The sequence below is a fragment of the Molothrus ater genome, chromosome 16 (genome assembly GCF_012460135.2).
Source record: "Molothrus ater isolate BHLD 08-10-18 breed brown headed cowbird chromosome 16, BPBGC_Mater_1.1, whole genome shotgun sequence".
Taxonomy (NCBI): domain Eukaryota; kingdom Metazoa; phylum Chordata; class Aves; order Passeriformes; family Icteridae; genus Molothrus; species Molothrus ater.
The window spans coordinates 6,614,140-6,629,503 of record NC_050493.2 but is presented as its reverse complement, the minus strand read 5'-3'; the positions used below and the strand labels follow the sequence as shown (position 1 = coordinate 6,629,503).

Sequence of the window (15,364 nt, the reverse complement as noted above, 5' to 3'; positions counted from 1 at the left end):
TTGGTATTAATTCAAAAGGGAGACAAGCATAAGTCTTATTCCTTTCAAATGACCTGTTTCAAACCCAAAGGATTCCAGTTTCATGCATGTATAACAGAGATACAGATAGAGTCTGCTCTCACAGATATTGTCTTTGCTAGCAGTACAATATGGAGAAGAAAGGGCTTTTTACACATCCATTAATGTGTCAATGGGTTGTCTTTAAGTCTGTTACAACAGCAAGGGCCACATGTCTTTCACAAATGTAATAAAAGAAGCCCAAACTAAATTCTGGTTGCAGAAGCCCCTGTGCAGTCTCAGGACTCTGTCACTCCGAGCTGCACTTTGCATATCAGAAATCTCTTCTTTCCACTGCCCAAGGACCATGTAGCCATTTACAAACTGCACTGACATCCCAGAACAAGTCACTGCCTTTGGCAGTGGCTCAGAGGGCTGGGATCTCAGCAATAAACAATTAATCTGAAGCTTTCAGGCACAGTAGCTTCTTTGCTAAAGAGAGGCACATTCTTAGCAGTAACTGAATATGGCTGAAGATAAGAGTTTGATACCAGAGCACTGAGAAAGAATACAAAGAACACCACTCTCAATCAAGCTTGCTTAGAAATACCATTTCTCAGGAAGAAAAGCTGAAAGAAGTTCTGCTTTGGAAGGGATTTTTTGACAAAAACTTGGGTTTATAGGATTTGTTATCTTACATGATCCCATTTTATTTTAAATGTATCAAGTCAATTAAGGGTCATGTAATTTCTTTCACAGAAGAACTGAAGCTCTGGGCTCCTCTGAGGAAGCATAGAAGTTGAACATGTGAGATGACTACCCCAGAAACCTCATGGTAAATTCCCTCACATTCAGACAATTATCTTCTCATCATTTGAGATGCTATGAAAAACCTTAAGCCCATAATACCCATATGCTTTAAACAGAGGTGAGGAGGGTGTGTCACATTTAAAAAAAGAAGTGGACACAAAGGCACTGCTGTTTAAAAGCCTCCAGGGTACTCTGAAATGTCAGTGGTAAAGCCTGGCTGAGCAGGAAGCTGATAGTAGATGATAGTCTGCAGCAGGCATGGAGTTTATACAGCCTTGAACATTCATTAAGAATTTCAATTAAATATGTTTTGCTGAACAGCTTTGAGCTACTAGTTGTTGCATTTTTTTGGAAGAGGACCTTTGATGGCTAATTAGGGAGCAATATGAGGTATAAAAGAAGCATGAATAGCCAAAAACCCCCCAAAAACTACTTATACAGATTAGAGTGGTATTCTGTTTTAGAAAGTGGTGGACATGTCGAGGGTTATGCAGGACCAAAATACTGCTAGCAGGTGAGTATGTCACTACCACTGCAGTCTGACAGAAGTCCATTAGCTTAAAAAGGGGTCTTTTAAGACAGGAAGAAAAAAGGACAACATAATTAGGTAGTCATTGGAAACACCTCCTCTGTTTTCAACATGGACACATCAGTTCCTTGATAGAAGAAATACACATTCAACAATATTTTGGGTGACTTCCATTTCCAGTAATGTTGTTGTACATAGGAAAGGAGGTATGTTTGTCTTAGGCATTTTCTTCTTTGGAACAGAGAACAGAAGGAACAGAGAAATTACAAGAGGTAGTGGATTTAGCAAACCTGCACATAAAACAATCTTTCATAAGAATAAAATGCTGCATTTACAGCTGTAAATGTACACACCCGTATACGTTAAAAATACAAAGCTACTTTTACTGTGTTTCTTGTTCTTTTTAAGTTCAGAAAATGAAGTACTCAAGTGCTGGACTTAAAGTGGTGAACCTCATTGCATTGGTAAAACCAAACCATTCATGCAGCACCAGGCTTTTGACTTAGGTTAAGTGAGAAAGTTAGACAGTTAGTGTAACCAAAGTGCAGTTGTGTTCTTCACAGTGTGTACATTTTGACTGGCTTGTAAAGTGAATGTAGAAGTTCATGACTCTCCCAGGCAGCTTCTTTTGATGGTTGAAGAAAACATGATCTGCAACATACTGGGCCACAGCCTGACTTGGGATGATTAGACCGGTGTTCATCAGACAGTGGAGAAAAGTCAAAGTCAGCTACCTGGGAAAGGAACATCAAAAAGATAATTTTTAGTTCAATTCCCACTGGCTCAAGTCCAGCAAGAGCACATTGGGCTGCAAATGGCACTTGGTCCTCAATCATTTTCACTCAGTCACTAACTTCAAATAGACTTCTGATTTATACCTGCTGTGCACATGGCTTATAGACAGTGTCTCTAGAGGTGTATCATTATTGTGGCACAGTGTAAAGGGTATTAGGTACTTTCCAAAGTACATGAAAGCTGCTTTTGATTTAAGAACTTATGCTTATTGCAAACACCTTTTGTAGCAAGTGAAAGTATATTAGAGATGGTAGGCAGCTGGGGAGATGAAGGCTACATACAAGGGGTAGGTAACAATTTAGGGCTGCTTTAGGTAACATACCCCTCCTTTTTTATTGTCCTGTATCCTCCTGCACTGTCTTCTTGCTTTCTTTCATGTAACTACTCTGAGGAAGATCCTCTGGAATGAATACTTCAATGCAAGCCTCTGCTTGGGAATATTAAAAACCTGCCCATTATTATTCTGGCAGTTTTGAGTTGTCTGCATGGCTGTTTCTTCATTTGCCTACACTGCTTGGATTTTTTTTTTTTTGTGGAACAGATCACAATTACCTAGGAAATTCTCCCTCCCACTCTGTTTGTCTGGGGATTAAAGAACCTTTCATATCAGATACCTGTCATGGCTGAGAGCTGCCTAATTACTATCCCAGCTCAAAGTAAGAGTAACTGAATACCTCCACAAGATCTTTTTGTTGTGTGTGACTTCGAAAAGTTGTGTACAGCACCAGTACCAGCATCACTGAAACCAGAGCAGTGCAGAGCAGGACAAAGAAAGCTGGGTGGATTCCTAGGAAAAAGCACAAGGACACATTTCTGAAATGACAAAATATCCCAGAAAAAGGCAACAGTGAGAAGGAAATGATGAAGAAATTTTAGGAGAAGTTTTAGAGAAAAGAAGGAATGTGTGTAAGAAGGAATAAACTTTTCAGCCCTGATCACTCCAGATTTTTCTGAAATCTCAACAGTGGGAGAGGGGTTTGTGAGGATCTGTCCCTTTATGCCCTCTTTTGCACTTCTCCATCCTGTTACATGTTAGCCCCTGACTCCCCAGGGTGTTTGTGCTACCCCAAGAGGGCTCCGAGAGGATGGGAAGGACTCTCACCTCCACAGAGGATTCAGCCCTGCATGCTCACCAGTGCCTTCTGCAGTGAGATGCCCTGTCTGAGCACAGCTGGCTCACAGTGCCATGGTGTGACCACTCTGTGTCACAGCCGGGCTGTGCCCCATCCTCTTCACCTGGCCACCTATCCCCTCTCCGAGGTGGTTTAGGGACCCCAGGAGGGCCATGTGTGACCATGCATGGGGGTCACTGGCAGGAGGGACAGAGACTTGTAATGAAATGGAGGCCTAGAAAAATCTACCCTCAAAATTCCATAACTAAACTAAGCAATAAGAATTGAGACTGTTTAATTAAGATGGTGTTACAGACACATTTTCCTAGTTATTCTCTCTAACTACAAAAGCCGGACTATTTAAACTGAAAAATATTTCATTTAAGTAATACAGCCTTCCCAGAGTACTTAGTAGCTTCAAGACACTCTTGGGACTAAGAGTTCAGCAGAACACAAGAAGCTCAGAGCAATTACAGCAGGCACATTATAAATTCTCATTTCCCTTTTTGTTCCTCTTGTTTTAGGATCTACACCACATTCCTGAAACCTCATCTGCAGGCTGGTTAATCCACGCTTGTCCCTAAGCTGTTTGGGACTCTCCGTGCTGCTCAGACTCCCTGTCCCTCACCTGCTGGCCGCACTTTGATCCCGTGGTACGTCTGCAGCATTGTCACGCCGTTCTCCACCCTGACACTGAGGCAATACTGCCCCGCGTCCCTGAAGGTGTGGCTGAGGTTGTAGCAGGAGCCACTGATCTCCACCAGATGGCATTTGTCACCTTCAAGTGGAATGCACTCAGATTTTATTAGCCAGCATAATGCCAATGGTGGGCTGAAACGACAAGAGCAAAAAGGCAAAATAAAAAAAAGGTGAAAACTCTGCAAAAAAAATTCAGCAAAGTGCTTGGTTAAAATAGCAGAATAATTTTGAAACTAATGAAGCTAATTTAAATACAGATAAAGAAATAATCAACCGCACTGTTTGGTTTATAGCATATGCCAAATGGAAAAGTTCTTTATGATGCTTCTATAAAGGCAGGTCTTTCAGCTGAGAGCTGAATACCTGCAAGGGTCATCAGTGGGCCACTGTGTGTAGAAAACTCCATAGTCCTTCTTCAATAAAGATAAAAGGAATCTTTTTTCCTGCACTTCCAAGGGAAGGTAGCTTTTTCTTTGTCCTTCTCACACAGAGATCACTGTCTGTACCACTGAAGCACACACAAGACTGTTTTAATTAAAACACCCTGCACATGAAACTGGAAAGAAGATGAGCTCTGAACAAAGGACTAATAGCTGGAAAATGTAAGTAAATTTCAAGGATCACAGCATTCCCTAACAATAACAAAAGGGTTTTTATTTGCTCTCAAGCAATTTAGTGCACTTCATGGCCATGTGGCTTCTCATTTAACTGAAGCCTTTTTTTACCTTTCCAGATCCCTGTTTCAACTGATTCTGCTTGAACTCACCTTATGCGCTATAGACTGATTCTGGCAAACAGAGATTTTCTTTACCCTATTTTATTACTTTTTTGTTTCTTATCTCATGATTACATTCTTTGCTAAAGAAAGCATCAGGTTTATGTGTTTAGCTAATTTTCTAGCTTTGTTTTTGATAACCCATCTCTTTGTCACTGCATCTCTATCTTAAACTCCTCTTGCATCAGCCCCAGTCCTGTGACTAGGAGGTCACCAAATCTGTTCCTAGTGATCTCAGGTTTACCTGTCATAGTTTTTGGCTGTTCATCTTTACTGGGATGCCATCTCCAGTTCCCATTCCTGCCAATATGCCTTTCTGAATGCAAACTGTGCTGCTTTGTCTGTTGGGACTGTTTATGCCTTTGGTAAATGACTCTGTTTGCTGCTCACTGCAAAACTGTGCTCTAATGCTGCAACTTGAGAGAACTTGTGCTTGGACTGAGGTGCTCATAACTCTCCTATTTTTCTATGATCCTTGCTGCATGAGGCTTCTGTGTCTTATTCATCTTGTGGCAATCTGAACTTTGCCAGAATCATTCCCCAAACCCATTAATCCCCTATGCCGGTCAAGCTTTGCTGCTATGCAACAGGACCTGGAATATATTTTAATTTAATAATAGGGAAATTAGTGAAGGAGAAAAGTTCAGAAAGAAGTTTTCAGATGTATTTTCCTCCCACTATTTCTCTGGCTACTTGTCTTTTAACATTCCCTTTACAAAGATTAAAAAAAATAGCATTTGCTTTACATAAGAGGATTCTTTTCTTCTGTAAAGATGCAGGGTCTTTCAGGCTCTTAGAGCTCATGGCATTTCAAGTCAGGAAATGCAATATTCAACAGTATTTTTGGGGGGAAGGAGGTGGTTTTTTTTTTTTAATAATTGTTCTGTGGGGTTCAACTGACTATTTTTAGGAAACACTGGGGAAAAACACTTAAAGAGACAATTTTAAGGAGGAAAGAAGTTGTGTTTGCGACTTACGTGCCATTGATATGAAGAGATAAATTCAAGTTTTCCATTACGTGAGTTTCTCTGGAGCCCACTATGTCAATACTTTTAACAGCATCTGAGAAGAAATGAAAAGCCAGCATGTCACACTCCACATGTAAACTTGAGTCTCGCTGGTTTCCCAGTGAAGGTTTATTTCCACAGACTTGCAGATTGGAGCCTCATCAGTGACACAAATAATACTGTTTGTCTCACACCTCTAAAGGAAACCTACACTAGAGATGTTGTAAGTTTCCTGACTTTTTGTCTGTTTCCTTTTTATATGTATAATCAACTTTATTAATTCTTTTCATTTTTAGTTCTGTGTTTCTTTACTCCCGAGGCTGATCAAATCAATGAGATTTTCCTAATGCTTGATTTAACTGATTTATTGTTTAGGGATAGCTGGTGTAAATTAAACAAACAAATCCACCATAAGTTACCATAAATACTTTGTTGTTTGAATGGTATGTAAGACTTTTACAAAAGACAGTAAAATTGAAACTGAAGATTTTATCAGTTTCCGCCCGTTTTTCTGCCCTAGAAGAGCAAGCAGTCAGTTCTGCAGTGGAAACACTTCACCGAATGATGTTGACCAGTCCTTGCACATGAAACAATGTTGAAGTTGTGTTACCATGCCAAAGCTAGATTGTATCTGTGCATACTACATTGTATCTGTACATACACAGCTCGTTTCATGATTACCCAAGAGCTCCAGAGCTGTGGTAAAATCACCAGTTTTCTGCATCACTTCTCTTTCGTGTATGATGCTCCCAATCTGCTCCCATTCAGCCACGACCTTCAGGTGCACCGTGCGGTTCCCCATGGAGGAGCAGTTGCAGTAGACAAAGGGTTCCTTGGTAATCTGGTAAACTCTGTGTGCAACAGGAAAAGATTTAGAATCAAAACTGCCTTTTACCAAGTGCTTGCATATTTCTGGTTTAAAAAGGGACAGGTTCTAATATATTTTCTTTGCAGACAACATTCTAGTGGCTGTGATTCTAATTCTACTTTATGTCCATGTAAACAAGGATATATATTTGTGGTATTTCCTATAGAACTACAAGACGCAGAGTAAATCTCTGCATTTTTAATTAAAGAAACTAAAGATAATGCTAAAAGAAATCACAAAATTGAATAGGAATAGTCAGTAGGTTATGAAAACAACATTTATAGCAGGCGGACTATTAGCTAACTGATCTTATTGGGATTTTTCTCTAGATGAACATCTGAATCAGAGCCACCTTGAATATTCATTAAAGCAAAAAAGTAACCACACCTACCCATCTCCAAAATCCCAGTTGTAGACAAATGATGCTGACTTGAAGTAATGACTTGGGTCATGAAGAGAGAAAGAAATCCGGGTCACTGTGTCTGTGGAGGAGCTAGAACCATGTGTGGCAACTCTGCTGTCTTCTATCTGGGCTATAGTGAGGTTCCCTGTGATAAATTCTGCAGAATAAAAAGGGGAAAGAAGAATGACAGCATCCTTCCACAGTATGCTCTGTGTGTGTATCAAAACATTCTTTCAGATGTACTGGGTAAGTCTTGCTGTGTCCCAGTCCAAGTGGTTAAGTGTATTTTACATCTATTACTCAGTGTTGTCATGCGTGTGAACGAGGCAGTGAAATGAAAATATTCATTGAGGGTTATACAATGGGTTATGATAAAACATCCAACAGAACGAAGAGAAATAATCCTAGACTGATTGAGCTCAATATAAACTTTTACTATTTATTTTAAAAAACTGGTATTAATAGCAAGCATCTAGATTCAGAGTCAGGCCAGTACACATACTCATCATGTCTGGGATGGTGGTCTTTGTTTGTTTTGTGAGGTTTTTTAATGTAGCTTCTTTTCCCCCTTAGTTTCAGCTATTTCTACAGAAATTAAGATTTGACTATTGTGAATAACAGATGTGCTATATATTATGAATACAGAAAGGGGGGAATGTTTTTATCTATGAGAGGTTCTTTGTTGGACAATGAGTGGCAAGGACTGATCTAAAAAATCCTCCCTAACCTACAAAGAGATATGATGAGACACCACCTCATTATAAAATTAATGGGCTATTGATTACCAGTAACAGACTCCTATCCTGTTAACAATTCATTAAATCTGGTTAACAGGCTTTTTGGTGATGCACAAATAATAATTGCAATTACTGTTGGAATGGGGCTGTAAATCCCTGTATCAGAGATTTGGTTAACCATAGCACACCAGTAGTTAATTTGTAAATAAAAAAGCATATTTATAGTAATAGTTATTTATAGCATATTATAGTTACTATAACTTTATAGCTATGAATATTCCCAAAAAAATGAAGTTGCAGTTAGCAACATTTAGAAATGCAGCCATGATTTCAGATCCAATTTCAATACACTTGGACAGAGCTTTAAAAGAAAATATAATGCTCTGCTGTGCTGATTTGCTAAGATTTGCTGTGTCATGCAACAGGGAAAAGCAGCAGATTGGCACTGCTGATGGTCATCCTAACTTTAGGCCTAGAAACGCTGGAAGGCAGTAGAAGAAGCATTGTTCTTGGAGTTTGGACATTTCTGAGCCATGCTGATGTGTGAACTGCAGCTGCTGAAGCACCTGATTTCCAGTTCAGTTTCTCTAAGTGACAGAGGTAGGAAAACATGGGCAGCACCACACTTTCCTGTTGCTATAGGACACGAAAGAACACAAGCTCACACTGCTGTTCTCAAGGTGAAGAAAAAAAGAAGTTTATTTTCTAACTCTAACATTTATAGTTTTCCAAGAGTGACAGTAGATTGGAGGGTGACAGTGCCACCTCTCCAATAACACTAAACAGACTAACAGTCCATCAACTTTCTCTTCCTCCATAAAAAAATGCAAAACAGTGAATTATTTACAAAAAGTGTGTGAGAAAGTTCACTACAAGAATGTCAACATCAGAAAGCTTAAAAAATCTTAAAAAACCAGGGTGACACTTTCCTCCTGGGTGTAGAGAGACTAGAGCATGGCTGTAATGGTACTGATTGCACCATGCCCCTCAACCCACCTTCAGCCCAGGGCTACAAATCAAATCTGTTGTCAGATTTGCCATATTTACACTGGCTTTCTCCCTGATGCTGCAAGGGCATATATACTGAGCTCCTGGAGAGGTACAGGTTGTAAAACCATTTACCCATTTTACCTGTAATCTGGAGCACGGTGACGTTCTTGCAATCGGCCGACACAACCAACAGTTTTTGTGAGTCACCCAGACAGACACAGGGAAAGTGCCAGGGAATTCACCAGTCACATTAATTGTGGAATTAAACTGCTGCTCAGATTTCTCTTTCAGAATCAGAGGAGCATAGACCCAGTTAAAGTGATACCAGTTTGATGTGGCATTTTCATTCTTCATTCTTAGCCTGGCTTGAACAGTAGCTTGAGCTCCCGTTGTGATGGGACCATTGTTGGTAATTTCCAGGCTATACAACTCTGTGGAAAGCAGAAGAAAATGAGTAAACCAAACCTTCTTGTATGGCATTTAAAATTTAATTTATTTATTTATACATTTGAACTAGTCAGCTCTAGTTATATAACTCACAATGACACCTATCCCAGCAAAGAATTTACCACCATCACTTTTTACTGTTTAAATATCTGGAACAGAAACTGTTGCATATGTATATGAGTTCAAATAAATAACAGTAAACAATATCTCAGACTGGGTTCTAGAAATGTTCATAGTAGAGACAGCTTCAGTCTAGAACATCACAAAAGCTTTGATGAGGTTTTACACCCAGCGCTGGGTGCTGGCTATAGGTTCATTGTCACTAATGATCTAACATGATCACTGGACTTGCAGCTACTGGAAGAAGCTCAGCTCTAATCTCTGTCCTAAAGATGTAAACTTTCAAACTCAGGTGAGATTTCATTCACTAGATTCCTTTGCCAGCTCTGTTGAAAAGTTTATCTAACTTTCCTGATAAGTAAACATAAAAGAAAAAACCTCAGTAAAAAGCATCTTCTGTGCTATGGTTCACCTTAAATTTCCTTTTATAAGGAAGGACCAGAAGTCCTAAGGCAAATAAAAGATGTACCATGCTGTAGTGGCAGATCAGTTGCTGTCCAGAGGGACCTGGACAAGCTGAAAAAGTGGGCCCATGGGAACCTCATGCGGCTGAACAAGGCTGAGTGCAAGGTGCTGCCTCTGGATGGGGGTAACCCCTGGTATTCAGTACAGGCTGGGTGATAAAGGGATAGAGGAGGACTTGGGGGTACTGGCGGATGAAAATGTGGACTTGAGCCAACAATGTGCACCCAAGAAAGATATGAGGCTGCATAAAAATCAGCCAGCAGGTTGAGGGAGGTGATGTTTCACACTGAGGGTGGTGAAACACTGGCATGGGTTGCCCAGTATAAACATTCAAGGTCAGATTGGACTGGGCTCTGAGCTACCTGATCTAGCTGAAGATGTCTCTGCTCATAGCAGGGGGTTAAACTTGATGACCTTTAAAGGTCCCTTCCAACCCAAACTGTGCTATGATTCTATGAGACATGAAGGCATGAGAGGTGCAGGACCTGTGATACTGAGCCAGCTCTGCTGCTCTGAATGACTCACCATTATCTTCTCTGCCATGTTTACTCAAATTACTTACTTCAGATCTTGCAACTACTGCAATGGACAGCGTTGAGTTTTGTGGAAAGAATACGTCAGACTTTTCCCCCCAAAAATAGCAGTGCAGAAGCAATAAAGAATGTGCATGTGTTAAACAACAAAATCAACCCCCAAGCCTCAAAACAAAAGGAAATGCAAAATAGCTGTAAACTGGGACAGAGCTGGGAGCAGGGTCTGGATGCTTGCCTCCAACATGGAGCATGTTCCCTTCCCTGTCAGAGCTCTGCCTGGTTCTGTCTCATCAGCAGTGCTGGGCAGAGCAGCAGAGCTGGGGGGCTCTAGGGCAGGTGCCTTTCCTTATCCTCTCTTTCAGCAGCCACCAGACTGTTACCAGGGACCTGAATCTCTGAATTTCTCCTTTAGAAACTGCATTTCTCACTCATTCGTGGCCTCTAATGTGAGGGGAGCACTGGGGCTAGCTAACTCCTGTGCTGGTTTTTCTGCACCCATCAGCTTGGGATGAAATGAAAGAGATGGCATTTGTGCCTGCATTTTATTTTACAGATCACAGGTGCTGAACAATTCTGGAGGCAGAAGAACTGTGAGAAATGAACTGTAACACTGCTGCCTGAGAAAGAACTCCACTGTTCCCATTTCACAGCACAAGAAATGGCCCTGAGTTCAGTTTTCTGAGTTAAAAGAGAAATGCTTGTGATTTGATTAAATCTGACAGAGGGATGTTTCATGTCTCTAGAAGATTCAGGCTATGTTCCACTTAGTTTCCGCAGAATTCATGGAAAAAAATAGCCGACTGCCTCATGCTTATCTAGCACTGCTTGGAGGTTATCACTGTGCTTTACAAATCAGGGCCATACCAGCCCAACAGCTGCAGCAGCTGGAGGTTCAGTGGCTACGCCAAGGTCACCCAGGGAGTGACCGGCACAGCAAAACACTCCATCCAATTCAGGGACTTCTCCTGCCTTTCCGACCTCTCTCTGCAGAATGGAGCTCTGTGAGAGCCACAGCGAGGGACAGCACCTGCCCAAGTGCCCTGTGACCTGTGGCTCGGGGTCAGCGGGGGAAGCAGAAGCTCAGCTTTTGGGTCAGAAGTGCAAATCAGAGCCCCGGCTTCCCGGGATGCCCCACCTCCACTGCAGGCACCAAGATCGCAGCGCCTGAGAATAAAGTCTGGGATGGAGGGAGCGTGCCCAGAGCCGCTTCCATCCCTTGTCACATCTATCAGGCTCCGGCAGGGAACCACCCCCACCCGTGATGCAGCTCAATATTGAGGTGTGAGCCCTCGCCCCCAGCACCCCGCACCCCTCGCCCTCTCCCCGGCGGCGATGCCAGCGCAGAGCGGCGCTCCCTTACCTGCGGCCGGGGAGCGGCCGTGGCCGAGCTGCAGCCGCAGCAGCAGCAGCAGCAGCGCGCAGAGCAGCCACCGCATGCTGGGGGCCGCGGGGACGGGCTCTGGGCCGGCTCTGGGAGCGGGAACGGCTCTGGGCGCGCTGGGGCCGCGCTGCCCCCGCGGCGCTGCGGCTCCCGTGTCCGCGCCCCCGGTGCGCTCCCCCGCGGCAGCGCCCAGCCCGCCTCTCCCGGGGGAAGCTCCTGCGGGATCGCCAGCGCCGCCGGGATGCAAAGCCGCCGGCGGTTTAAACAAATAGTCAATAAAAACTACAAATGCCTCCCATATGCCGAGAGCGTGGGGACATCCCGGAGCGTTCGGGAAGGGGTTTGTACTGCGCTTTGGTTGAGGCAAGCACATATAAATGAAGTATTCCTGCGGTGGCGCGGGGATGGCTCTGCCGGGGGCGCTTCGGCTGCTGTTCCCGGTCCCACAGCGCTCGGAACGGTCTGTAACGGGTGCGCTGCTGGAGAGAAGCGACAGCAAAAGCGCCGGAATGTGGTTTTCTAGTGTTCTTTTTTTGTCGTTTTATTTTGTTTTTTCCTGTTTTGTTTTGTACCTTTTGGTTTTAATTCGTTCACTTGTATTCTTTTTATTTTCTTAAACTCAACGTTCGAAGCCCTTTCTCGCTCCGGCCCGCCGTTCTGTTTCTGCAGGCAGATCAGTTTCTCTGCGCGCTTCGCTTCCGGTGGTGCCGCCGCTCCCCCCGGGACACCGGCGGGGCGGGGTGGGCCGTGCCCTGGCCGGAGGCACCGGCCGCGGCCGCCTCTGCCCCGGTAACCCCTCGCCCGCTGTTTGCGGCGGCCGCGGCGCCAGCGGAGCCTCCGGGGCCGCGGGGACGGGCGGGGCGGGCCTCAGGCGGCGGCCCCTGGCAGCGCCCAGCCGGGGCGGGTCGAGGCAGGGCCGTGCGAGGCTGGCGGGGCCAGCGAAGGGAGCGGGCGGTGCCGCGCCCGTCTCCGCCCGGGGAGAGGCGCGGGAGGCGGCACCGGGAGGAGGCGGCCGGAACTGAGCTCGGGCGCTTCCGTCGCGCCCATGCGCTGCCGGCGGCCTCCGGGAGCAACAAAGGAGGGAGCCGGGGGGCCGCGGCCGGGCGGCCCCGGGGAGCCGCGGGGTGAGGAGCGGAGCGGTGGCGCCCCGGTGGGGCCCAGGCCTGGGCGCGGTGGAGCGGGGCGGGGGAGGCGGGAGCGGCGCGCTGCGGGCAGGAGGGGCCCCGCCGGAGGCCTGGGGCCGAGCGCGGCACCGGGAGGGCTGAGGGACGGGGGAGACGCCGCTGCGGCCGCTCACGGTGCCCGTGTTCGCAGGGCGGAGATGGGCTCGGCGTGACGGCGCCCTGGCAGCGGGGAGCGACCCGGGCGAGCAGCGCTGCGGCGGGGAAGGTGAGGGCGCGGGGTCCCGGGCTGGCTCGGCCGGACCTGGCCGGGAGCGAAACTGACGGGGACCCCAGGGGAGGAGGGAGATCACCGGTCTCTCAAGCCAGATGTGATTTTAGGCTTCTTTAGGAGCGAGACAGGCAGCCTGTGGCGGCAGGACAGCTGCAGGCGCCCCTGGCAGCGAGTCCCGCAGGGGTGTGTCCGAGGGGAGCTGTAGGTGTGCGGCAGAGGGCAGGTGATGACAGGTGTGCGGTGTCGGGAGCATCCCTGAGCCTGGAGCCTGCTGCTGGCAGAGAGGAAACCGCGCAGAACACGGGAATGGTTGTGCTGTGAAGAGCTCAATAACTCCTCTTATCTGTTAGTGCACTCCTGTCACAATGAGAGCTCTGCATGCTTGGTGTTGTATTTGTAAGCCTAAGTAAATGTTAGTAGTTTTTGGAAAAGGTCGTCCTCTTCAATATGTTAGAAGAATGGATGTAGGTGATGGGATAGCTGCTGTTTCCAAGTAGTGTAAACTAACAAATACTTCTGTATTCTTTTGTAGGTTTGTTGATTTTGATTTTATGTACTGAAAGCTGATCTTTACTCCTCCAAGATGGCATTTGTTTCAGCACAAGGGCCTACGGTGGTGGACCAAACCACTTTGATGAAAAAATACCTTCAGTTTGTGGCTGCTCTTACAGATGTCAATACACGTAAGAGACTTTTTTTTTCTTGTAAATTGCAGCTCTTCATTAGTTTCACAAGTGTTGCAGACTTGTTTGGACAGTTGGTGGAAGAGACAGTGAAATCTGTCAAATTCACTTTGAAATCTGTTTGAGTTTTGATTTTTGAAGAAGCAAAATGATGAGAAGCACTTACATGAGCCAAAGTGAGTGAGATGTGTGTGTATGTGTGTGCAGTTGTGTGGTGGTTGTATGAGAGAACTGTGTGTATTATAATTGGGCAGTGATAGCTAAACTGATAAGATCTGATTGCTTCTTTGATCAATGAGTTTGTTGTTTTCCTTCATGACCTAGTTTTGCACTCAAATTTTTCTGCTTAAATTTCCATTTTCAGCTGATGAAACCAAATTGAAAATGATGCAAGAAGTCAGTGAGAATTTTGAGGTAAATAAAAAGATAACCCCAAGCAACAAAACTCCCCTGACTTTCTGCAATGGCAGCCTTTCATGCGCTTAATGTATATTATCTGAATTTCTGATGTTATGCAGTTAAAATATTCATAGTAGTATCCTGTGACTAATGATTTATATGGTTACAAGTCATTGATTCTAGGTTTGTATTTAGGAATTAACCAGGTTGTTGAAGAATTGCATTTGGACTTAGTGAGCTTTCATTGCCAAATCTTTATTCATTAAGCATTTAAATAAAAGTGAAGTAAGAAATTTTTCTTCTGTTTTTTGAATGCTATGAAATGCCTGTATTTAAAGCTTTCTTTTATTTAGTTCAAATGAGTATTGTGCTCTTGTGAAACAGAGGCCCTTCTGATTCCTCTGAGTATTCCATGGTGTGGAAGTAAGAGAGGAGTTGTCAGATGCAGAATCTGACATCAGGAGTGGAGATGTCTCCAGTGACATCTTTTGCATGGTGATGGACCATCTTTTTAGATGAGCAGCAGAGAAAATGTGAAACACAAGTTAACTCAACCTTGTGTTAGCAGAAATATTTTACTTTAGTTGAATACTTAGTTGTCATGTGCCTGTTCTGAAGTTATAGCAAACTAAAATAATTCTTGTGGAGTTTTTTATTTGCTTAAGCTATTTCTGAAACAATTTATCTGACTAAAATAATAGTTTTAACTGCTTAGTCTGGTGACCTGTTAGAATCTGAAGACTTTGTTGATTCTCTTTGCTCTTTCCCTCAGTAGGGAAAGATTTGTATTTATTTTGCTAATGTTCTCTTGGAACTCACGTGGTTCTGTAGTGTCAGCAGATACTTAGTCACTGAATCTATTCAAAATTCACTGAAAATGTTTAGTAGTGGCTTTGATTGTAACTGAATGTAATCTGTGTGATGTCTGTAACTCCCCATTTTTTGTTCTTAATTAGAATGTGACATCATCCCCTCAATATTCTACGTTCCTGGAACACATCATCCCTCGGTTTCTCACCTTTCTTCAGGATGGGGAAGTTCAGTTTCTGCAGGAGAAGCCAGCGCAGGTAAAGTGTGTAGAGCATTTCCTGCCTTTTTGCTGTCCTTGATTAACCTAATGAAATGATTTAAGACTTGCTAAAAATAGATCTGTCATTTGGAGTGGAACTGAAAAAGTCCTGTTTCTAAATAAGTTACTTATAAACTTTGCTAATCTGGG

The 15,364-nt window shown here is 44.1% G+C and overlaps 2 protein-coding genes across 2 annotated transcripts in view; one reads left to right on the top strand and one right to left on the bottom strand.

Moving 5' to 3' along the window:
- Window positions 1–1,410: 1,410 nt before the first annotated feature.
- TMEM130 (transmembrane protein 130) lies at window positions 1,411–11,751 on the bottom strand. Its single transcript, XM_036392074.2, is given in 9 exon segments — window positions 1,411–2,070; window positions 2,806–2,918; window positions 3,872–4,074; window positions 5,695–5,779; window positions 6,406–6,575; window positions 6,984–7,152; window positions 8,864–8,890; window positions 8,893–9,153; window positions 11,648–11,751. Coding segments are annotated over 9 exon segments (1,281 nt in total). The 5' UTR covers window positions 11,724–11,751; the 3' UTR covers window positions 1,411–1,893.
- Window positions 11,752–12,706: 955 nt separating this feature from the next.
- The window catches only part of TRRAP (transformation/transcription domain associated protein), a 76,534-nt gene continuing 73,876 nt past the window's right edge, over window positions 12,707–15,364 (top strand). Inside the window, exons 1-5 of the mRNA XM_036392260.2 lie at window positions 12,707–12,792; window positions 12,983–13,057; window positions 13,596–13,746; window positions 14,111–14,160; window positions 15,102–15,212. Of these exons, the coding sequence (XP_036248153.1) occupies window positions 13,647–13,746; window positions 14,111–14,160; window positions 15,102–15,212 (261 nt within the window). The 5' untranslated portion in view covers window positions 12,707–12,792; window positions 12,983–13,057; window positions 13,596–13,646. The remainder of the gene's footprint in view (window positions 12,793–12,982; window positions 13,058–13,595; window positions 13,747–14,110; window positions 14,161–15,101; window positions 15,213–15,364) is intronic.